Source organism: Strix aluco, chromosome 17 (assembly GCF_031877795.1).
Source record: "Strix aluco isolate bStrAlu1 chromosome 17, bStrAlu1.hap1, whole genome shotgun sequence".
In the NCBI taxonomy this organism is placed as follows: Eukaryota; Metazoa; Chordata; class Aves; order Strigiformes; family Strigidae; genus Strix; species Strix aluco.
In genome coordinates this window covers 2,443,130-2,467,594 of record NC_133947.1, presented here as the reverse complement: position 1 = coordinate 2,467,594, position 24,465 = coordinate 2,443,130, and the positions used below count along the sequence as shown (strand labels likewise).

The following is a 24,465-nucleotide window of genomic DNA, read 5'->3' as shown; positions in this document are numbered from 1 at the left end:
TTTTAAATTTACTGTGTTTGCTTCCATGAGCTATAGGGATTTCACTCATTTGGGAGTGCAACGCAATACACCAAAGTGGAGAGCGGGTGTGGACTGGAAATGGTGACTCAAGATGTGATGTAACAGGTTTAAACTGGAACCTTAAAGTTAATCTGCTGAGTGCTCTGCAAAGGGAGGAGAAAGGGCATGAAATCCCCACAGACTGGACCCACCCTATATTTTCTGTGCCTGGGTCAGCTCCAATTTAGAAGGGACCTTTTCTTTTCTCCCCCACAGAAAATACAGCAATTTTGCAAGGGGAGCCATTGAAGTAAGGCTCCAGCAGAAGATGCTGGACAACTTATGCCCTAGACTTAATGTAATTAATAACCCAAATCCATGAGTAAATCTAGTTCAGACAACAACGGCCTAAGTCAGGCTTACCTCTGAACAAACCAAGGCAAATTTTCACTTCCAGAGTCTTAGCACACTGATAAGATACCCCAGTTCTTAGAAAAAAAAAAAAACCACCCTGATTGGACTAAAATGCATCAGTGGGGACCAAGATGGGATAATTTACTCTCCATTCCCACAGTGGAGGGAGACATTTAGTTCTGTCGGTTACAGAGACCACTGATGAAAGATACGAAGCAATTTTAGTAGATGGTGGAACGGGAGATAAATACAAAAGCCGTACAGCCTGCACGCAGATGTCTGCATACGCACGTGTACACGCAAGACCAGCCTGGTTGCCCAGCTTGGATGCTGACAAACCTTCCTCTAAAATTTAAATCCAGAATTTTTGTTGGATCAAATACAGTGACTGAGATCACCCATGGTGTACTGATCCAGGTCTGAATTTTCCTACGGGTATTTGGATCCCACGGTTTTATTTTCCTAGCATGTATGGTTATAAGGCACATTTCCATGCAGCACAGAAGGGTCTGTTGGTTTCACCATGGAGGGGAACCACCACGTTAACTTCTGTCCTAGTGGCAACATTACTACTAGAAGCAGTCCTGGGGAGCAGGAGACACAGGACTTTGTTTCCTAACTGCTTTCAAGAAGGACACGTGGTTTTCTTGTTGGACTTCTGATTTTATTCCTTTTCCACTGCCTTTTTTTGTACACACTGCCCAACGGTGACTAATGTTGACCTTATGGTCAGAGTAAAATTTCAGTTGGCTCAGCCAACTGTAGGGCTTTCTGTAGATTTATCCCACTTAGGTGGAAACGTGAACGTAACAGAGCATGGGAAATTCCCTTCATATTCTCAGTAACACGTCTACTTGGCAAGTATGTAAAATCTCCTTCTTTTTGCATTTCCCTCCATTTTGAAGATCACACTTTGTGCTACCACAACTGTTATACAAAAAGAAGGGGGTTTTGCCCTTCTCCTCACCCTCTTACTCACAAGAAAGGTCCCATCTTTACTTACAGCCTTTCAAGTTTAGGCAGCTCACTAAACGTCTCCAGCTCCAGACTTTCCAGGTTGTTGAAATGCAGGTAGCTGTCACACAGAAAATCACAAAGGCCAGACTTACAGACTGCGATTTAGAAGACAGAAAATCTTTCCAGATCAATCCACCAACACCCAGCAATTGGTCACCACACATCTCAGGGCAGATGTCAAGAAGCCAGCATCCACTTCGGTGTTGTAGCCAACTCTGTCTTTTTCCTAGTCTGTCAATTAATTTCTCTCTCTCTTAATAAACTTAAGAAACTAAAACACACACAGAGAGGAGGAGAGATTTGCTCTTCCCTGAAGCCTAAGACCACCCCCCACACTGTGAATTGTTTGTTGCACTGTTAAGGGCCAGGATGAAACAGCTGCCCATGGAGAGCCAGTAGCAGCTGCTCCCATCTGAGCACCGTACGGGGATTTTCCCTGCCTTTCCCCTAGTGCCTCGGCATTCCCCAACACATCCTTGGATCATTGAGGAGGAAGAAATAGCCTTACTACAAGGCACTTGTTCCTAGCCTAGGAATTGCAACATTTCTGAGTGGGATCGTGAGTTTGCTGAGAATTAATTTGTAGAAAAAGGCCCCAAGCAACCTGCTAAAACTTTGAAATTGGTTCTTCTTGTTGCTGAAGGTTGGGCTGGAGACAGGTCTCTTCCAGGCTGCATTTATCTGTGATTCTAACTGGGGCTCCCGGCACGTGCATCCACCCAGCAAGAGCAGAAACATCTGGCAACGGCTGCCATCGGGCTATTCTGTTTCTGCAGAGGGAGGGCACAGTCTCCAAAGACAGAGGAGGTTCAGTCAGTTGGAACACTTGGATCTAAATGGCACATTAATGCCCAGTGCGATATATTTATGCCCACAGAAGCCCAGTTGTTGCTAATACAGGTTAGTATTTTTAGTTCCACTACATCTCAAGTGTGACCTGTGATTCCAGAGGCCTGGGAGACCATCAGCAAAGAAAACCTGGGGTCTGCAGAGCAACACACCACGATACCTGAGCCTCCCTGTTCCTGTGACCTTCACCAGCACAACTGACATGACCCTGACCTTTAGATGCATTTTGGTATGGTTTCAAAGTTGCCTAAACTCTTCCTCCTTATTTTACACAGGCATAAATTTCACAGTGGACACCGATTAATCACGGATGTACAAATACTCATTCTGCTGTTGTAGCTGACTGCATTGAGAAATAATTGCCTAAGCCACCACATGGCTGTTTGATTTGTAATGGAAGGATTCATGATAAATGGTCCACTATCAGAGCGCAAACCGAGAGACAGTGACTCAGATTCTGCAGTGGAGGGCAACAGTGGGGAGAGACATTTGTGTTTTAATAAGTCTCAGATGTCTGCTGTCATTGCTTTGGACCTTGAGGAAAGCATCTGATACTGTCCATCAATCGGGTTATACTTTTTCTTGAAAAACTGGCTTGTGGGGTACAGCAAAACGGGGTAGGATTTGAGCAAAGCTAATTCTGCTGGAATCATGCCTGCCTGAGATTGAAAACAGATGGGACTTTCAGCGGGTTGTTTGTTGGTTTTGTGGTTTTGTTGGGGTTTTTTTTCTTTTATTCGTGACATCAAGTCTGGAACGCTCATTGTTAAAATATCACTGCAGCCAGCATCATCTCCTCTTTAAGCACAGCTGAGTCGCTATCTGCTTCCTATGTTTTCTCCCAAGGCATCCTTGCCGAGGTGGCTGATGAAAAACCACATTGCACGCAAGGTTGGTAGCATACCTATTATTAAGCTTGCCTGAAACTTCCTCTTACACTCTGTTCACTCCTGCTGTCAGCCTGGAGAACAAGCTGGATCCTATCCCCTCTACAGCAAAACCCTCAGTTACATTCCAGCCCTATAAACGCTGCCGTTGGGGACAATCCATGAATTAGAACAGTTTCACCTTTGGTCCCTGTTCTCCAACGATGCAAATAATTCCTAAACTTCAAACATCCACGCTCACACTCTCTCCACATGCACACATGTATTTACACACAGGCACATAATATATCATGACCCCTGGCATGAAAAATCCAATCCCAGTTTAGCAAGACACTTTAGAAGAGTCAGACCTCAGTCTTCCCATCTCACCTTGAGCATGGAGCACTAAGAGCCAAACCCCAAAACTTCTTTGATTGAATAAACAGCACAGATTTGCCATACACAGAAGGGGAGCATTTAAGGACTGCTCGAATGTCACAGTGACAGACTCCAGCTGCCAGGTAAACACGTGAGGCTCTTTTCATCCCAGAGTGCCATGCAGCTTGGAGGGAAGGTCATTACTTTGTTTGGATCCATCATCTTCCCCCCATTGCAATTTCCAGATGCTTTACAGCATACGAGCACCACCATCGCTCCCACAAATACCCCGCTGCCCCTCCTCTCAGCTTGCACTTCACCCATTCGTTTTCAGCAAAGGTTTGGATAAGGGAGAAACTTGACCACCACCCTCAGTTCAAGCAAAAGGCCAGATCCTACTCTGCTCCAGGAGTCCCAGCAGACATCAACACAGCAGGCCAGCTGCCTTCTGCTTCAAGTCACCCTACAGACCCCCATCTCCTCCCATCAGAAGGTCCTTGGATGTAAAGGGAATCAGAAGCACAGCTGGGATCTTCCTGTGCTCCAGAGGTTCATGATCAGGAGAAAATATATGGGATGTCAGTAGGGAGAGACCTCAGCATTAACTAACCAAAATCAGTATTGGGACCAGCTGTTTTCAAACGAAGCCAGTGCAGTCTTGCAAGGCTGGATGATAAAACAGCAGAAGCCTCATCCTATTCCTTGCTAAGTGTCTGGTACTCTGCACTACTGGAAACACAGCACTTGAGTTAGAGCAGCCAATAAATCGGCACTTACGCACATCACGCTCAGCAACAAGGCTCGTTTGTACTCACAGCTGTTCCAGAGAACGGAGCCCGCTGAAGGCATGTTGCTGGATGCTCTGAATTTCGTTTTTATAAAGGTAGCTTTCAAAAGGAGAGAAAGAAAAAAGCATTAGGCTAACTGATCAGCAGTTGTGTTTTTAAAAGTCCCAGGAGACAGCTATGAACTTCAACCCAAAGCAGAGCTTGCTGATTGGGTTCAAGGGCAATGTTTTATAGCTATGGCATTAACATCCAGAAATTCCGAGCACAGAAAATGGATCCTTAGCTGGCAAACATTAGAAGCAAGTTGTTATATTTCAAAGAGGTTAAGAAATTACTGAGCTAACAACTCACAGGTATTTTAGGTTCTCCAGATCTTCAAAGGATCTTCTCACAATTTGTTTGATCTGATTATTGTTCAGCAGCCTGTTCAAATCAAGAAAGAAAAACACAACCAGTGAATTCAGCACGTGTAAGATTTGTGGCATTTCTGTTCCTGGATACCCACTGAAAAATCCTGAGCCCACGTTTCACAGAGTTTAAGATTTAAAGGGGTTAGCAGATCAAAGTTTGGATACTCACACCAGCTAAGTCAACGAGAAGGTTTCTCACCCAGAGAGGCCAAGTGCTTCCAATATATACAACGTTCAAAGACTTTACTTTTTGCCACAGTGGTTTCCACCCCAAAGTTTCAATTTTGGCCAGGAAAGGGATGAGGGGAAGGGAGACAGGCAGAAGGAAGTGGAGGGGAGGGAAAAATTAAATCATTGCTGCCATTCTTTACAACCACCATGGTTTTCGAAGGTGCGTGGTTGTGTTCAACAACGTGCGAGCCAGTATTTAAGAGTACAAATGCAGTTTAAAATACCAGTTCACAGTGGAGTTATAGGAGTTATAAAATGGTAAAACACTTTGTTCTAATCACTTTGTATAGAACTATGTGCAAATGAAAAATAAACACAGATCTGACTCCTGAGGCTATTCCGAGACAGCCTCTTTCGATCTGGAGAGCCTTATGCCAGATTTTAATACAAAACCTATGGACAACATCACACTGGCAAGAAATCTCCAAGTTGTATGTGCAGTTGCCATGACTGTGCATGCAAATGATGGCCGGTGCCAATGACCAGAAACAGCTCAACCTCGTAATAACCAGACTGTGTGCAACAGTGGTAACCATGCAGCTGAACGCTACAAAAACCTCTTCTGCAACCACTGCCAAGCCCAACACCAAGAAAACGAAATAAATCACTTATAAATAGCTCTTTAATATATGACGTTTAACTATTCATCGTGGCTGCCCAACCGCACTCCTGTGGGTCTTTCGCTGTGGTATCCCACTGATGTTCAGATCTGGCAAACCTCACTGCGGCCGCAGAGCTGGTGGAGCTTATAGACACAGAGCTCAGAGCAAGGATTTCACCAGCTACAACTTATTTTTAAAATTCCTAAATGGAGATGTGGATGGAGAGGAGAGCTGCAACGGTGTACTTCAAACACTTGTTTTTCTTGTGTTGTAGGAAAAACTGCTAGTCCCTCTGCAAGCAGACAGACCTTACAGTGCTGAGTCAAATTCAACAAGTGCACTGGATGTGCATTTTCTGTTTCACAGTTCCTTTCTGTGGAAGTTGTGCTCCTCAGAAATGATCTGCCACCAGACAGCAGGTGAGAAGACAGTTCAGCACTGTTCCAGCAGTAAAGCCCCATCTTCTGCCCCACTTTACTGGAGAAAACAGGTTAGGCAGTGCATCAGCCAGCCTGTGGCACTACAAGCAAAGGTCTCTTCCTGGGAAAAACAGTTTATGCAGGCAAAGGATAGAGAGAAAAGACAAAGAGATGGGGAGAAATGGAAGAAAACGTGTGGGAAAAGAAGATGAAGATAAAATCAAACACCTCAGGGATGCAAAGATAAAAGATGTCAGAAACACACACGTGTTATGGCAGCTTCACAAGTTACCGCCAGGCACCTGAGTCATGTCAGCTTGTTCGCAGGTGGAGCATTACATAAAAGGTCCAAAAAGCACGTGAGAAACTCGAGGGCAAATAAATTTTTGGAAGTCAGAACAATAAAGGTTTGAGAAAAATCTCAGTATCCTTGATCTGAGCATCCTCCCTTGATTAGCTGCCCTGCTACCATGGATGCACGTGCCACTACCAAGCTGCACGTTGCCAGGGTTGTGGACAAGCAGCCCGAAGAGGTTAAGGCAGAAAGTTGCTGGAAAGCTTCTGCACAGCTGGAAGCAATGGCTCAATGCACATGGCTGAGGCTAAACAACCCCATTTCACTCATAAGGATGCAAAAATGATGTCAAGTCCTTGGAACACACGATCCTGCTTTGACAGCCAGATATGCTGAGTGGAAATACAGCCCCTGAACACCAACCCAAGGGTTTATTTGATGGTTGAACACCCAAGGACTGGAAATAACTGCTTGAGAGCAGCGCGGGAGAGGGATTTTGTCTATTTACCCACAGGACAAAGACAACACAGGCACCAACCATGCACGCTTCCTTCCCTGCCCTCTATCAGCATGCTTTCATCTTCAGCCAGGGGAGAACGAAGGCAGCTTGTTCTCTGTTATCTGATCCCTGGCCCTACTTCTGAGGATGCTAGATGGGCTGATAGATGGGTGCCAGCTCCAACATCATTCCCGTGGATGCCAGGACCTGTCCCCTGCCACGTAACTGGCATCAGCTGCTCATTTCACAGGGGACACAAGGCAACAGCCAGGCAAGGAGGTGCTGGAGGCAGGGTTGCACCGACAGCCTGAGCAGCCCCCCGCACCGCAGCCGTCTGGACTCCTTTGCCAACCCTTTATCTTTAACACAATGAGGTCGGACCAGGACTGACATCCAGGGGGGATTTCAAATTGCAACACGTTGTCTGACTGCATTTTGATGCTATTTAAAAGCATTGACCTAGTCCGTTTTGTTGTCTTGGCTATTTAGGACAGTTCAAGGGGGTGTAATCAGTGATCCAAGCCAAATAAGGCAAAATCTGGAAGTTCAGATGGCATGCAGTACACAGGTCTCTTATCTCATCGTCTGATACTTAAAAATTTGTTCGCTGCCTGATTAAAGATTAAAAAGCGTATGGAAGAAGCCATCTCTGTTTCCTGTCTCAGGATTCCCCATTGTAATAGAAGGATATGTCCTGGAAAAAACTCAAAAGTGATTTAATTTATGAAGTCCATCATAGTCCACATACTCCAAAATGCTGCTTTCAGAGAACTCCATAGACAAGACAGCACATCTGGCTCCTAGAAAGACTTTAGATGGCTTCGATACTGCTGTCTGCTCCTCGACTTCTGTGCAATTCACCCAGGCAGAGAAGCACGCAAAATCCTGGCATGACCTGGATATTGATCCCAGCTGCAATCAATAGCAAACGACCCAAATTCCTGCTAACGTTAAAGAGGATTGAATGCTAAAATCTACTGCTAACCAGATCTGCTGGGAATATGGTCTGGCAGACAGAAGCTGAAAAGATCATTATCGATGCATATCTTAAGCATACCCGGTAGCAAAACAAGCTAAATTAGAAGTATCAGAAGCACGTCTCCTAGAGCTTATCAACAGATAGCAAAATGACGTGGCATTCCCCTCTGTGCCAGCTGGTGAACTGGGCTCCAAATGAGTAGGTGGACTCAATCACACAGGTTTTATTCCTGAAAAATTCTTCTGGGAGGTTTGAGATATACAAGCACCATGAGATCTGGCCCAGATTCACTAAGAGGACATTTTACATTCAGTTTCCTTTAGGTTTTATGTCCCGACTGCCCCTCCCTTCTCCTTCCCCACCCTCTCTCCAGGTTGCCAAGCACAGGCTTAAGTCGCATTAAACGAGTCGTTTTCTGTTTTGAAGAATGTATTAGATGATGTGACAGTACAGAATTCGGACTCAAACCGTGTACCCTTTCCTCTTTTCATTTGACAAGCTACAGTCATTGTGACATAACAGCTATTTTTTTCCTCCCACCATTAATAGAAATCATCACATAGTGTATTTAATGGGGGAGAAAAAGTGAGTTTAATGCTCAGCAATGCATTGTCCCTTTTTGACAGAAAGATCTGGAATAGCCATTTCCCTTATTTGAGGGAAAAACTTTTATTCTGAGATCCAAGCAGGCCCCGACATCCCCTCCTTGCTGGCAGGAACATGTTCTCTGAAGAGCTACTAGAGGGTTCAAGACAGAGTCTCCATGTTACTCCTGTCATTCACCCTGAAACCATTTACAAGCAGCATCTAAAGGAGAGCTGCAGAGCTCACCAGAAGTGCCTTTTGCTCTCACCTAAGCAGAAAGAGAAATATGATGGGAGCAATGACACTGACAAAAGGCCAGACAGAAGCATGTACGATGATGCGGTCTCCACAGAGTCCCTGTTCTCTAGGGTGCTCATGCCACAGGCAGAACAAAACACATACTGGGGAAGTTAAGAAATACTGCTTTGGTCCCAGAGTTGGACATTTCTATAGATGATGCTGGAGAGATCCAAGTAGCAGCAACTATTTGGCTGTGATGGTCTTGGTTTGAAAATACAGGAATCGACCAATTGGGTCAATTGGTGGCAGAGTGCTGACCTCCTGCGGAAACACGTTCGGGGACAGTCATGCAGGGGTGTCACCAACCATCCCCACCCAAAGAGGACCTAAAGGAGCAAAGACTGGAAAGCAACGAGACACCGCGGCTCACCATGGGCTGGCAGCATGTTTGCTCTCTTCCCCAGCCCGCCACCTGCTCTGAGCTAACGTAGGGTGAAGCGATGCGGCTGGTGTTGGCAAACTCAAGCAGAACAGCTGTTGAGGAGCTGGGGGTATTTTGTGGATGGCATATAGGAGTTTCTTCCCTTTCCTCTCCCTGATACCCTATTCTATTTTATTTTTTTTTTAACCAAGGAGACATACTAAGAGTTTAAAATTACACAGAGGAGATCCTGACACCAACATCTGCACGGGAACTGAGAAGAGGCAATAGGAAAGGACAAGGAAACCCCACAACTCCAAGACCTTCAGCCCAAGAGGACTTCTCCAATGCACACAACATTGCAGACAGCCAACAAGCAAGCTCACAGTGGTGCAGCATTTCAGATAATTGCTTATTACCTGTGCTGCTGTACCAGGAGTCCCTAGCCAAAACCATATAATGACTGTATCTCTTCCATGGACAAACAGGGCTTCTGTTTTTATTTTTAAAGTAGTGCTCTGTAATTTATCAAATCTCCACACCAGGGAGAGAAAAGAAGAGAGCAGAGCCAGGGGAAGGTTTGAACTGTTGAAAAGCCCCTCTGGACATTCACCGCAGGCTCCTCTTCCGTCAGTCTCACAGCCCATGTCCCCACATCCAATGCCAGCTACAAAGGTTTCCTTATCAGGGCGGTTTATAAACTGTCAAACTTGGATATAGTACAGCCATCCTGCCCAAAAGGAGATGCACAACAGAAGCTTCGCCAGAATCTGCTGCCCTTCCCCTGCCAGGCCAAAGCATCATAGGAAAAGGCTCGCTTAAAAGCATTTATTTGCTTAAGGAACACTTAAGTCCCATGGCAGAAAGCTGCAAGCTCAGAGCCCTGCATATGGAACCTGAACTACTCTGTCCTCCAAACCTCTTGCTTCAAATATTCTGGCCAAACTTTCCCAGCAAGTCTCTCAGGGATTTTAAAGGATTTATTCTCTTTATCACTTGAAGACCTATACGAGTCCTGAGGCAAAAGTTTACCATCTAAGAAACATCAGAAAATTCATCAGCTCTTGTCAGTTTTGATATGGGAATTGGACAAACCAAAGCTCCTGGAGAGAAATTTGCTTTAGGAGTGCGAGGTCTGACATTCTCTCATTCAGTTATCAGCTCCTCATCTGTGGGAGTTAACTACTACGAGTGTGAGAATAACTGATTTTTCCAGTTTGCTGGCCAGACCAGGAAATACAACCAAGCATATGAAGTACTGTTTAAATGGAAAGGTTCCATTTAAAAAACCAGTTGATTTTCAGAATTCAAATATAAAAATGCAGTGTTTTGTTAGAGCAGTGTTTCACCTAGTCCAGTATTCCAGCTCTGACAATGGCCGTAGGACACTTCAGGAAAAGCGGGAGAGCCTGCCCACCTTCTGTGCAAAACACATTCCTCTTACTGCCCCAGCAAACATAATCATGAGATTAGTGATGTCAGGGGGTACATTCATGTCTATTCCCTCTAGTATCTGTTCGTGGACTTGCTGTCCTTGAGGTACCTGTTCAGGAGGGTGTGGAGACAGAAAGCAAAAAGAATTGGACAAATTCATGGAGCATAAACAGGTATTATAGAGAGATGGGTCTTTCCATCTCAGCCAGGCTGCACATCTATATCCAGTTTTAAGCAGAGAGGCGGGAGTCAGAAAGACAGAAGCAGAAGTCTTGCAGATGTCAGGGACCTGCCTAGACCGAGGCACTGGCAGGGCAGGAACCAAGATCTTGTACAAAGCTCCCCAGGTTGGGTGGAGCATCTCTCCAAGTGAAGGCCTGCCAGTATCCTGTTTCCCCAGGGTTCAGCTGAAACTAGCCTGGCGGTCCTGCCCTGCTGCCTGCCAAACATCTGTCTGCATCACACAGAGATGACATCATTTGGAACGGTTTGGTTTCTCCACTCAGAAGAGCTTCAGGGGTGGAAGAGCAGGTCTGGAGATCAAGATGCCGCAGCAGAGCTTTGTGATAAGGTAAAACCCACGGACTCAGACTCTATTTTCTCTCTGGATATTTTAGTCACATTTATCACCCTATCTGACCCTATCTCAAATGACAGAAATCCATCCAAAGTATCCTTTCTCCCTATTATTTTGGGTAATTAAGTACCACATGGTGCTGTTTGAGAGACTAACACAGGCTGTTCTCGTGCTCTGGATGAACAGCATCATTGGCAATGAAGTTTTCTACCAGTCTACTAGTTGACCACCTGTCCTACAAGCAGGGGCCTGGGCCATGACCAGGGTACTCTGAAGTCATGGTTTGGCCAATCAGTCCCACACACACTGTGGAACAATCTTTAGCAAATGCTGATTTTTAAAAGGTAGCTATTGAACAAGGATCTATGACAAAGTCCTGCTGCATTCCCACTCTTCCTACAACTTCTTACTATTGACTGAATTCCTTGGTGCCTAGGTCTTCCTTCTTTCAGCACTACCATCTTTACAGCATCAGGGACTTCAGGCCTCTCAAGGTCAGACAGAAAAAAAACAGTCTGGACTTTCTCTTGCCAGTTGGGACCACGAATGTACGAACCCAAGAAATCTGAGCATGTCTGTGGTGCAGTGCAGGTTCCCAAGCTAGTCGGTTTGCTTCACAGAGAGATTTGAGCTTGGACCTGGAAATCTCATAGCTGTTAGCACCGTGTTACGGCTCAAATAATCAGATTTAAGTCTCAACAGACCAATTACATCCAGCACAGCGCTGTGCTAACTCAGCTTCTGTTCCTGATTTGGGAGCTGATTTGTTTTCAACTTCTTGGCTACACAGTGCAGATGTACTCATATCTATCTTCAAACCCTCAGCCTTACAGCAGCAAGAAGCAGCAAAGGCTCCCACTATTTCCTTTGAGCAGAGCAGAAAAACTTGTTATTAGAGTAGTGTATCATACCGTGAGCGTGCCTGCTCTGGCTGGGATGCAAGGCTGAAGGAATTGCCTTCTACCACCATTCCTATCCGCAGAAGGGTAGCTGTAGGCATTTATTCTAGCGCAAGGCACAGGGACAAGACAGCATTCGGAAGGATGCGCTCTGACTTCAAAGTCATGTAGAGCAACTAATGTGGTTTATGCATTTGAAGCAGCCATGGAAAGGAAGATTTTAATGTATCCCTCCACTATCTTGATCCCATGCCAGAACCGTTTTTACGGGCTACTCTAAAGCTATACCTGCTGAAACATCCCCAGGCAGTGACAGTACGCATCAGGATTTTTAATTATTTTTAAAAAGATGGGTTAATTGCCAAAATGAAAGTTATTAAATTGCACATTTAATTAAAAAGGGTAAGAAACATGATCAAGGGTAGAACAGAGAATTTTAAAGCTTTAGCTGGATATGCACAACTTGGCTGAAATAGCTAAAAGACCAAGGCCACCTTCAAGCTGTTATAGGGGATAGTACTGACATAAGTAATAAATGAATATCCTCTCTGCAGAAGCACTGAGTGGAACTTACAGCGTGTTGAGGTTCTTCAGCCTCCTGAAGGCTCCAGGTTGTATCTCCTTGATGTGGTTGAAACGTAAATCTCTGAAAGCAGAAAACACAATCAGTGTACTCGTTGATATCAACAAGCCATCAGCAACTGGCATCATCCACGAGACGAATGGAGGAGGGCTTCTGGGAGAGCCAACGGGAGAAATGGAGACAAAGACCAGGGAAGGGAGTGGAGGAGGACTGGGGACGATGGCTGGGGTCTACTCTTGTCTGCAAAGTCAGCCAACAGCCAGGACAAACCTACATTTACAAAATTAATTTTAATTTCACAGAAAACTAAAGACTGAAAGGACTCAAGTGATCATTTCCACGAACACCGGACAAGGTCTGCTGCTCAACACCCCAAGTTCACCTGCAATTACACTTGCACCTCACACTGATTCATAAAGGAATGCACATCATCACATAGACCCATTTTTTAGCTCCCTAGCAAAATTATCTTTGCACTAAAATGGTTAAATCTGATCAAATAACCTCATATAATAAGCATTTCACATTCTGCTCCGCAACGCTCCAAGACTCAGAACAGCTTATCGCTGCCTGCATTTCAAATTTGTGCCAACTTCAATTAGAATTAATGGAGTCCAGGGGATTCTGGCAAATTTCAAGGGCTGTCCATGTAACTACATCGACTTGGAGCCTTAAAACATGAGGTTTTGATTGCTAATGAGATAATAAAATAAGAGCTAAGTGGTTTAACCTGGTTAACCAAGTAGAAACACTTCTATAGGGAATGTGCATTGATTTGGCACCTTCCATGGTCCAGCGTATTATAACAAATCACAAAAGACCAACAAGGTTTTTTGCTGCTAGTTTCTATCCAAAGCACAACAATGAAGTTGCTTTTGTCTCCTACGCTGCCTGATCTATCACATTTAGAGAATACGCAGTTATTTCTCGGTTTAAGGAGGCCTTTTAAGGGCATTTTCTTTAAGAGGTAAAAAACACATGGTCATGCTGAATTGCCTGTCATTCTGGTGGTAAGTTACAGAGCATTTGGAGGCAGAGTTTAAAACAAGAATTCTACAGATACCTACAAGTTCAACAGTTATTTTTAGAACAGGCATCAACAAGAATCGTGGCCTTTATAAAATTAAGATTAGAAAGAGGTGTGTTCATTGCAGGTGGCTGTAAACTCAAACTGACAGCGAGCATCCAAGGAGGCTGAAACATCCTTGAGCAAGTACTTGAGAAGAAGATACACAGTAAGTAAAGCTGATTTTAAGATGTTTCTTTAGCTTAACAGTTTGTAAAAACTGGTTATTTTATGTTAAAAAAATCCCACTAAATTTCCTTACTTTTTAGGCAGAAAATGCACAGCATTTTTACTTAAGTTACACTGAAATATTGAATCTCTGCCTTGCTACCCCTCTGTTATCACTGAATGCAACAGAACACATGCCAGTGGAAGTTGCCTTTTCTGCTGTGCTTTTTCCTTCCTGTAACTTTTTAACTTTGAATAAAGGAATGAGAAGACTAATGTGGTGAAAAGTCTCTCCCCTTTCTTAGCAGTAAGTATTGCACAGAGAAGAGTTAGAGGGCAGGAAGGAACATAGCTTCAATATTTCAAAAGAAGTGTTGGAATCGTAACTTACAGGCACCATTTGTCCACTGCAAACTGCAGTCCCGAAGGATCACCCTTTAGAATTGCAGTTTTTAACAGTAACTTGACGTTTTCTGGTGTGTTTGGCTTTACTTGCATTGCTTTGAACACGCATTTCTTGCTCTTCTTGTTGGAAGGTGTTACATATCCCTCTTCCCTGATGATGTGAATTTGAAGGTATCTGCACGGATTTTTCAAGGCGATGGCTGACACCATAAAGCCAAATACAATTAAACGTTGGCAAAGGTGATAGCACAACACACTGACTACTCTCCACGGCCTCGTTGAAAGGAAATGAGGAAAGACTAGACCATGAAAAAAGGTGAAGAAATGCAAACTTGATTTATACACTGTAATGCACAGACACCAACTCTGCCTGCCCCAGGGGGCTGTAAAGAGCTGTGTAATTAGTCCAGGCAGCTGGCTACAGGTAATAGGGAACATAACAAATAAGTGGAAGAAATACACAGGGGTCAGAGCTGAAGCTGTCAATGCTCATGGAAGGCAGTGGGAAGCAGGCAGTGAAGTGTAAAATACCACTTTGGGTCACAGGCTGCAGGTGGGGAGGAGGGGGGGAAGATTATTTTAATGAACAAAGACAACTGCGATCCTTCACACCCCAGCATTCACACATAAGTGTGCGGCTTCCACAGCTGAAACAAAAAGCAAAACCCAGAACCACAGGTGACTGAAAACACCTCTGAAAACCCAGAAAAATAAAAACACAAGCTCCTCCACTCCCAGGGTTGTTTTCACTATTGGTTCCTTGCCAGAAATGACTCCTTGGAAATGGCGCTGTGGAAGTCTGCGCCTGGTCTCGAGCTCCCTAAGCCCGTCTGACCTCCCAGGCAGTGGGTTTCTTCACCTGTGAGATCAAACCTGGGCTGCAGGGCCTGGCAGGAGCGACCCCGCGTCGCTAAGAGAGGCCTCACGCTGTCGCGTGGCCGGACCGTCTCTCAGCAGCGCTCCTGCTGCCGAAAGGACATGGATGGAGAGAGGCCTCCTGAGAGCTCCCACTGCTGAGCTAGCAATGGGGGTCTGGTTTCATGCAGGAACTTTTCCCCTCTACTATCCCCAAGGAGCATATAATAAAACTCAGCTTATTATTTTAATGAAGCATCTTGATTTTTCTTCTGTTTTCTGTTCCAGATAAGACCTTCAAATGATTCTCTGGACCCCAGCTGTCTTTGCACGCCTTTGGGAAGCTCACTCTCCGGTTTGCTCTCCATCACACACAGGCAACAGCATTCCCCACAGACAAAAAAGGGAACTGAAACAGTGCATGCCTACTCTGAGCACTTCAGTGCAAGAAATGATGTGAATTAACTGGAGAGAATCCAGAGGAAAGCAATGAAAATGATCTGAAGTCTAGAAAACATGACAAGGAGAAGAACTGAAACGGCTTATTTAGCCATAGATACAATAACTATGTGAGAACATTGCTACAAATAGAAAAGAGAAGAGAGTCACTGACTAAAACTGCAGATTCAGATTTTTTAAAAAAATATCTTAAATAGCAAGGCGAATAAAACACTCAGGTGGACTGCAGGCGAGACAGACATGAGCCACATATGGTTTAGGTGGATAGATCCTGCCTGGAGGCAGAAGGATGGACTAGACTATTCTGCAACCTGTACCAGTAAGAAGACACCAGTGTGGATGTCCCTACACAGCAAAGAAAGTCCCTGGAGACACAGGGGAACCCACATCTTCCTCCTTACTAACACATTAAAAGAATCCCAATACTCTGGCTCATCCATAGTGTTTTTTCTCCAGCCCTTGCCTTACCCTGAAGCTCAGTTGGTAATGAACACCACGTAGGGCTGCACTGGGAAATTCCTGGTTTACCTGTTGAGAACGTTCCCTACAGAGTTTGTCCCCTCTTACACAGAAACGCTCGTTTCTCTCTATTCCCAGGGCACTCACTCTGGAAACCTTACGTTTCTTTTCACTAACAAGTGTGCTTTTTACAGGAACCCACCACAGAGCTTCTCCCGTGCCAGCCCGTTCCAGCTGCTGTGTGCACCCACAGCTGGGCTCCCTCACTCCCGCCTGATGCTTTCCACCTTGGAATTTGCAAAATGGGGCAGGGAGGGAAATAATCCCTTGTGATTTTTGTGATTTAACTCTTCCCCATGTTTTCAAGGCCAACAGTCTGGCATTACAAGGTACGTTTCTGTAAGGAACAGAGGGGACAGCTGCTGCTAAAGGTCCTCTCCCAGGTCCTCTTCTGCCCTCACACACGCCCGCACGCTGCAGGCCCGGGACAGCAGCTGTCCTCCATCAACACTGATCCCTCTGGACAACACCGGCTCCACAGAAAATCTCACCAAACCCTCGTGCCAAAGCAGCGTAGCTCTGACAGGAAACTGGGCTGGAACACGTGGATCATCTAGGATCTGCTCTTGAAATATCTCACCTTTTCTGAATCTGGGAACTCTTAACCCCATCGCAGAGGCTTCCCAAGAATGTCAGAATTTGCAACAGATGGGGAAACAGGCCTTTACAGAATGACACTTGAATCTTTCTGATCCTCCCAGCTGCTATTAGAACAATAATTCCTGAAAGCGTTGTGTTAAATAATTATCAGTGATTAGCATATAAAGCAATCAATGGCTTTTACAAGAAACTTCCACTTCTGTTTAATCTATTTAGGCTTTTACAGAATCATGTATTACTGTGTTAACTAAGCAGATAATTAGCTACAAGAGGTATTTTACTGCAGTTCCATGGAAATTACTGGGTTTGTTGCACTGAAGCATCTTTTGTGTTCAAAACGTTGTGCACAGCAGTGATGCTGAGAGTTCTGGACCATTTCACCCAGAACTGGTTGAGTAAGTGCCAGCCACCCAATCATTATCAACAAAGACACAGAGAGTAAAGATGGTTTTACAAATAGAGATAAGACACTGAGATTCCTTCCAGTGTTTCCTGGGGAAGGGAGGATGCGAAAGGCATCCTAAATGCAATTTTTAAGTCAAGTTTCCCATATATAAGAAGAGCCAGAACATTTATCAGAAAGATGCTTGTTCCTCTTACTTATACGCAGAACATTGGAGTTGGCTCTGCAGGTTCCCCCATCCTGCCAAACAGCTCCAGTCCTGGCAGGAAGGGAAAACAGCCTTGCTGAGATGGAAATGAAGTCTTCCAGACTCACTGTCATCAGCTCCCCAACTCAGGAACGTCCCTCTCACACACGACTCCCCAAATGGCTTTAATAAATGACAGCCTTCATCTCCGAATCCTTACATGGACAGCTGAGCGTTGCCATCTCTGCTAGACAGATGAGGAGACTGCAGGGAGGCTCAAGGCTGGGGGTTTTTCCAAGTCCTGGCTATTTCGGGGCGTACCAGCTTAAGACATCAAGATTTGACTGTTCAAAGAGTGAACTGGAAGGAAAAGATGTTCAGCATGGAAATACGTGTAAACGAGATTATACAGAAACACTGAAGAGCAAGAGATGCAGAGAGCCTCATGCTGCAGAACAGGCTGTTGTTCTCTGTTGCACTGCAACACTGCTTACATTCTGAAGTTTTAGGGATGGGCACACTAGACCTTAATTAAGAAATTACCACAGGCATTCCTGAAACCAGCTTTTTAAGATTTCAGCTCCCACAAATAGGGGTCAGATTTTCAAAAGGGCTCCCTCTGCGTCAGCAGTCAACACACCGAGCTGGTTTGATCCCACCTTTTCTGTGCACGTGAGCTGGTGTGAATGTGCACTGCAGAGCCTGGCCCCGAAGGCAGTGTCAGGGGTCTGCTGGAGCTTCATCCCTGGTGGAAGCAGCTCATCTCCTGCCACAGGGCATCCCTTTAGCTCTTGCCAGGAAGGGCAGGCCTGAGAAATATCTCCCAAACATAGGTTTGTTCCTGGACACATATTCAAGTAGGGAGATTACAGAGCAAGCTGTTGACCTCATCAATCTTAGATAATTTGAGCTATTATTTATATTAACATGGATGGAGATTAGGGTCTGATCCTAATCAAACTAGCTATGTCTATTCTTGGACGTTCATGTCAGCAAGGACCATATTTCCTTTGTACCATCTATTCAAGATATCGCCCACATCAAATGAAGACAACTTTCCCTCCTGCTGAACTGTGTTCTGACCCTGATCTGGAGGGAGTAAAAGAAAATTTCAGTGTGTAAAGATAGATATATAGATATATATATATCCTTTTCATGGAGCCCAAGAAGCACTAGCACCATGCCAGCTTAAATGAACTGCTGGGGCACTCTTTAGTATCAAGTCTCACGTAGTGTAAGTGTTAGCCTTTTTCTTTTTTAAGAGCGTGACCATTTAAGTCTTTACCCAGAATACACACATATTCTTTCACCATAAAATACTGCCTTCTCCTTAAGGAGCACAGGAAAAAATCCTGGTGGACCTATGGGGAGAAGGATGCGGTGAGGTCAATGAAAATGCAAATACTCAAGTGGGAACCAGTTGATGAGGCACTGTGAAGTTCAGTGAAGGCAGGATTTCTAAACCCCTGAAGGTAGCTACAATCTCAAGAGTAAGGATGTTTTCATCAAAAGATGCTGGAATGTTTCTAGGAAGGAAAATATGTTTTAAATACCTTCCCTCCCCATTTTCCTTCCGATGAAGGGACTTCTATAAACAGAACATACAGAAGATTTTGGTCACTTCTAAAAGGTTTAATGAGGATTAAATACTACAGTGAAAGAAGTCAGAAAGAGATCACACCTGGCACATCCAGAATGTGTGGGTGTGCGTTTCATGGCTGCGTATAAGACTATCACACACGGAGGAAATGAGTAATCCATTCTTCAACCCAAAGCGCACGACAGAGACCACAAAGGGAGCAGCGTTTCCAAGAACTCATTTGCTCAGTAAACCTTTCCCCAACAAATGTATAAAGTTCCTTCTCAAAACTATGCTCCTTAAGACTAAGAGAGCTACACCCTGTCCTACTACAGCTTCCCTACTGCAGCGTAAGGACCTGCGGGAGGAAGAAAGGGACCGAGCGGCCACCAAACAAGCAGCACAACGACAAAGGGGAAAAAAACTTGTCAAGCTGGACGTGCTTACGGTGCCCAATTAGCAACCAGGTCTGTGAACAACTGGGTCACTTTCAGTTCGTGCCAGCAACGAGTTCAGATCCCAGATACTGTGCTGCCTTTGCCTGTGCCCTCAGCTATGTTCCTCTAGAAGTACTCATTCATTATGTGCTATGCATAATGCAGAAAGGAGAATAACCCATGGATAATTGGATTGCAATCCATTAGCTGCCAGCCAGAGGGGAACTTCTTTCCATGGATTTCTTCTCCTCATGCCCACACGTTTCAAAGTTTATTGTTTTAAATGTCACACTGTAGAACAAATGACTTAGAAGGTTAAAGACCTATTGAAATTTTCTGAGTGTATGTTTCACAGCTGTTCCCTTCTTTGGGCTGCTGGCTAAGAGAACTGCTTGAATCCCAGCGGTAACCAGCAGATCACATCTGGATAATCATGTTCCAGTTGAACAGACAGCAGCCAAAATACGTTTGCAGTTATACACCATGAATTTTTATAGCTTACTTATCTGTACACGTGTAGCCATTCCTGCCATCCTATTCTCTGCTCAGGGTAAAACGAACAGATTTCATTACCAAAGATAAATAGTCTATTGCTAAAACCAGACATTGGGCCAGATCCTCAGCTGCACCCAGCTGGGATTGGGAAGGGAGGAGGGAAATGGCAACCAAAGAGGAGCCAGAAACAGCTCATCAATCCTGGAACTGGTTCCATGCCAATCCCAGCATCGCTCAGAGAAGGCTATGGGCTGCTCTAAGTTACGCCAGCTGGCTACAGCCCCGAGGGGGCCATCTGCCAACGGGGCTTGTTGAAGCACAGCATGTGCCGGCTAGAAGACTTCCCCACTCTTCAAGGATTGTTGGAGAGAGGGTGGCACAGAGTCACGGAGGTCAGAAAGTCCCAAACTCCCAACTTCAAAGCAAACTCCATCTGGAAACTGCAGCTGTTCTGCGAGGGAACCAAGCCGGGGCCTGGGATCGGTGTTTGTATCTGCAGTCACAGGCTTGATCCTATTCATACCAAAGGGCAAATGTGGAAAATATCACAATCCCACATTTTCTACTCAGAATAACTCCATGATCAAGACTATTCTTGCTATAATTCTGAATGTTCACTCTGACACAACGGTCCTCTCAGGAGAAAGATTAACATACCAAAAAGCTGGAGTAGTCAAGGGCTTGGTTAAGAGGCATTCTTTGATCCTTCACAATTAAAAAAAAGTTTAATTATTCAGATGTTATTTATAACAGATACAATGGGATGCTGGCTAGCAAATGGATTTACATACATTAGATCTTCAAGATAGCCAGAAAGTCAGGATTTTTCACCACACAAAGGCACATGATCTGCCAACAGAGAACACTTACCAGGCTCATATGTCTTATATCTATGGAGATCTCTGCTCATCTGTATGGGTTTTCCTTATAATTATACAGACAGTATTAAAAGAGAATAAGCCAGATAAATCTCCTTTAAAAATACTGATCTATAAGGACAGTCATCTCATTTTGGAATATTACTACTTCTGTATCTTGTACCTATACCACTTAGTTAATGTTTAAAAACCCAGTTTCCCATCCAAGGTTGTGGTTATCATGTTAAACTAAATAAACCAGCTTTCCAAATGGTTAAGCAGGCAAAACACAGAGCATTTACAAGCAGTGTGCATGCAAACCAGTTAGAGCAGGGAAGAGGGAATTAGGGTGACTGTATACACTGCACTGGAGAATCTGGTCACCTTTCTAGATTGAGTTTTACAGACAAATCAATGCCACCTACATTACAGCAAGACACTACCTGGAATTTTACTGAAGCTGCAAGGACAAGCCATGGATCAGAGTTAGGTTTTGCCCCCTGCAGCACAGGGAATGAAGTGTACTGTTGCCAGAGGGCATTTGGAAATACATCATTCCAGTAATGAAAAAAAGTTGGTGACCACAGTAAATTTCCCTCCCTCTGCACTCACAGAATCACTACCAGAAACACACTCAGGCTATCCAGTGTGACGGTAAATGTTGCCTCATTTCAGAGATCAGAAATTAAGCTCCACTAAGCTCAGAAATACCTCAGTTCAGCCAACAGAACAAACATTTCCCCCAATAATGATCAATGTTTAAACAAAGAGAAACAAGTTAATCTGCTAAAATTAAACAGTATAAGGGTATTTAAAAATATTTTAATATTTCAGGATACAGGGGGGGAAAAAAGTTTGGTGACCATTTGGAGAGCCAGACTCTGCAAGCTGCTGTAGAGCAGATAACCTCTACCCAGACAGTTTGCACCAAGCCAACCAGCACTGACCAGTTTTTCACACTATGGAATAACCACTCCATCATCAGCCTAGGGAGAGAGCAAGTCCAGCTTCTGACCTGCCCCATGTCACGGTGACTCCCCAGCAGTCCAGCTGCAAACAGCTTCTCCAAGAATGTAGCTTTGGCAGCTGTAGCAAGTGTAGACATTTCCCTGTGTGCCACCAATGCCAGAAAACCTCTGTGGTGTTCATCCACCAAAGCCAATCTGGATGGCAGCAATTACAATGGCAGCATCCTGCCCACACTGTGTTCCTTAGGCTGCCAGCAGAAAAACGCATTAGCAATATTAGAGAGATGTTTACAGGACAAATGCTGGTATAGATGTTCTGGCTGAGACCAAATTTGGTTTGTTACAGGCACAGGGAAAAGCTTCTCAAATTAGTGTTGAAAAAGTTTTACAACTAGCAGCAGTTTAAGGAGGATGAGTACAAAGATAAATTTTTGACAGGTCTTTCCTACTACTTACAAAATAGGTCTCCAAACGAAGGGATCAGCTGAGTGGCACAAAGGGAAGTATTTAGTCACATGCCACTGCATCTTAAAGCCACCTTTACGTTTAGGATTAGTTTAGAATCACAGGGAAGTGCTCTTCCGGATCTCCTGGTAAGAGCTGTTGAGGAGTCTCCAAGCGTTACATGCCCTTTCCCTCCACCTTTTCTATTCGAATGGGCTCAGCCAGCAGCTCCCTCACCAACAGGTACTTTATTTCTCAAGGAATCTGTGAGTTACCACAATTGTTGCTTTCCAAAGAAGCCTGAAGTTTGGTTTGTACACTTCAGATAGAAACTGGAAAACCAGTAAAGTTTAGGGAAGAAATGGTGTTGTATGTATTAGAAAAGTGTTTGTTTCAGTAGAGACAAAAGCCTGAACTGCTGTATTTCCTCTCTCCCCCCTATACCCATATACAAAGCCTTCTCAAATGTAAACTGTGTACCTTTCTATAAGCTCAGTTTAACATTTGTGACCTTTGATTCTTCAAAACTATCTTCCAGTGACTGCCTTAGCATTATTCTTACTCAATTTTTCATTTCCCTTGATTGTCCTGTTAACAATTAACTGACGCTAAAATAAGCAGTTTCTGTTTTGTTCTTTAAAAGCATGAGTTTGTGATGTAGGCAATTTGCAGAAAAAAAGGAGGAGGGTAAAAAGCATGCCTTTGGCCTTGACTTTTTCTTTCTTCTTTCTAAAGACCAAGCAGGTAAGAAAGGCAGTAAAATGAAATGGTTACTCACAGTATGTTTGTCTGGGGTGGGATATCGGGGATGGTTTCCAACATCAGATGCATGCATCTTACTGTAGTCCTGAAGCACAGGCAGCGACTAGGGCAGGAGCAGGAGAAGCTAGGCAAGAGGAGAAAACACAAAAAGCCTCGAAGAGCTGAAGATTTGATCAGCATGGTGTTTGCTGGAGTGTATTTGCCTCAATTCTGAACTGCAGGGAGCTGACAAAAAAAAAAGTTTCCCAGCCCTGAGGTCCAGGAGGAGGGGACTCATCAGCATGTGTTTGCAATTAAATTAAGGCAGTTTGACAGTCCAACCGCCCACCCTCTCTGCCATTATGTACATCACTGAAGATCAGACTGTTCCCACCCCTCTTTAATTGTGGTGCTAAAATACAAATTCTTAATTTTGATTTATTTTTACCTTGTTTCTCATTTTGAACAGCAAGTTAACTCCACCTCCTCCTGAGGCATTTATCTGAAAGTACGCAGAAAGCACCTTCATGGACAACAACCAAAAAATGACCGTGTGCCTCCAGGGCTGAGCTACGATGCAGATGGCCCAGGGTCAAGTTTTTTATGTCAATTTTTGCCTTAGCACACTCTCTGCAAACTAAGGATAGCTTCTTATCTAACAGCCTGTCAAATGTATCCGGCAGTAAGGCTTTTAGGGTAGAGGCTGTCTCTTATTACATGTAGTTACAACATCCAGCAAAAATACGTTTCCAACCGTTTGACAGGAGCGTGGGATACTACAGGTAAGCGAGTTTAAAAGGGAGATCACTAACAGAGATAAAGAACCTGCAAATAAAGACCAAAAAAACCTGATTGCATGCATTCTGTAAAGTTTCTTAGGCAGAGTAGAAACTGATTCATTTCAAAGACATTTTAGCCAATATAATTTCTTTCTACAAGGATGTAATTTGGAAAAATGTCAGGATTTTGGAGAAATTAAAGGTAATTGTGGGGTGAAGAGAGAAAGAAACAATGAAATCAACTGAGTTTGAACTGTAGGAAGTGCAGACCTCAGTTTGTTGCTCCCATTGGATGATAAAATTTGAGATGCAAAGGGGAGGACTTGTTTCCAGTTGAATTAATCACCTTTTACTGTTATAAAGAAACTTAAGAGTGAAAACAGCTCATCTTTAGGTTTTAAGTTATTACTGCACAAGGTCCTAAATGTGTGGGTTTAGCATGAGTGTGCAGCATTTACGCTCATGAGGATAAAAAGGTACTTGAGGGATTCCAAACATGGCACCATTCCACATTACCTGGAAGATAAAATGAAAGTTTCCCATCAACCTTCACACCTGCTTTATACTGTAAACTACCATATAATTAACATGACAAAACATTACTTAACAAGAGTGACATTTAAACCTCCCCGGTTCTCTTCTTCAGATTCGTTGTCACTTGAGCATTTGGGGAGAAAGTGTTGGGTTTCGGGGTTTCACGTACAAATTTCATGTCACAGATGGTAAAAGCTGTATTTTTTTTTCCAGCTCTAAAAGGGCATTGCACTGCAGGTTTTCTGCATCTAGTCCTAAGGCAATCTGTTGTTTGTTTGCCCTGACATCACTTTGAAATCTAAGTTCGCTGAAGTCCTCCCCACTCCACCGGTGGGCCCAGCTCATGGTTTTGAGCAGAGTGTCCTCTAGTGGCCACCCAACCCTTTCCTACAAAAAAAGGTTGTGAAAGGCTAAATGAGCTGCTTCAGGCTTTATATAACCATCGGCAACCGAGAGCAGATTGCTCCAGGTGAATGACAGCTT

At 44.2% G+C, this 24,465-nt stretch overlaps 1 protein-coding gene across 9 annotated transcripts in view; it reads right to left on the bottom strand.

The window, feature by feature from the left end:
- The window catches only part of LOC141931381 (peroxidasin homolog), a 49,412-nt gene that overhangs the window by 23,220 nt on the left and 1,727 nt on the right, over positions 1–24,465 (bottom strand). For 5 of the 9 annotated variants that reach the window (XR_012625558.1, XM_074843407.1, XM_074843408.1 and 2 more), the window contains exons 1-5: positions 22,707–23,069; positions 12,478–12,549; positions 4,664–4,735; positions 4,340–4,411; positions 1,418–1,489 (exon numbers count right to left, since the gene is read on the bottom strand). Coding sequence is in view for 8 of the 9 variants with exons in the window: in XM_074843407.1 (XP_074699508.1) it covers positions 1,418–1,489; positions 4,340–4,411; positions 4,664–4,735; positions 12,478–12,549; positions 22,707–22,870 (452 nt within the window). In the remaining variant the exon portion in view is untranslated. The other 4 variants (XM_074843412.1, XM_074843411.1, XM_074843410.1 and 1 more) reach the window with 4 other exon arrangements.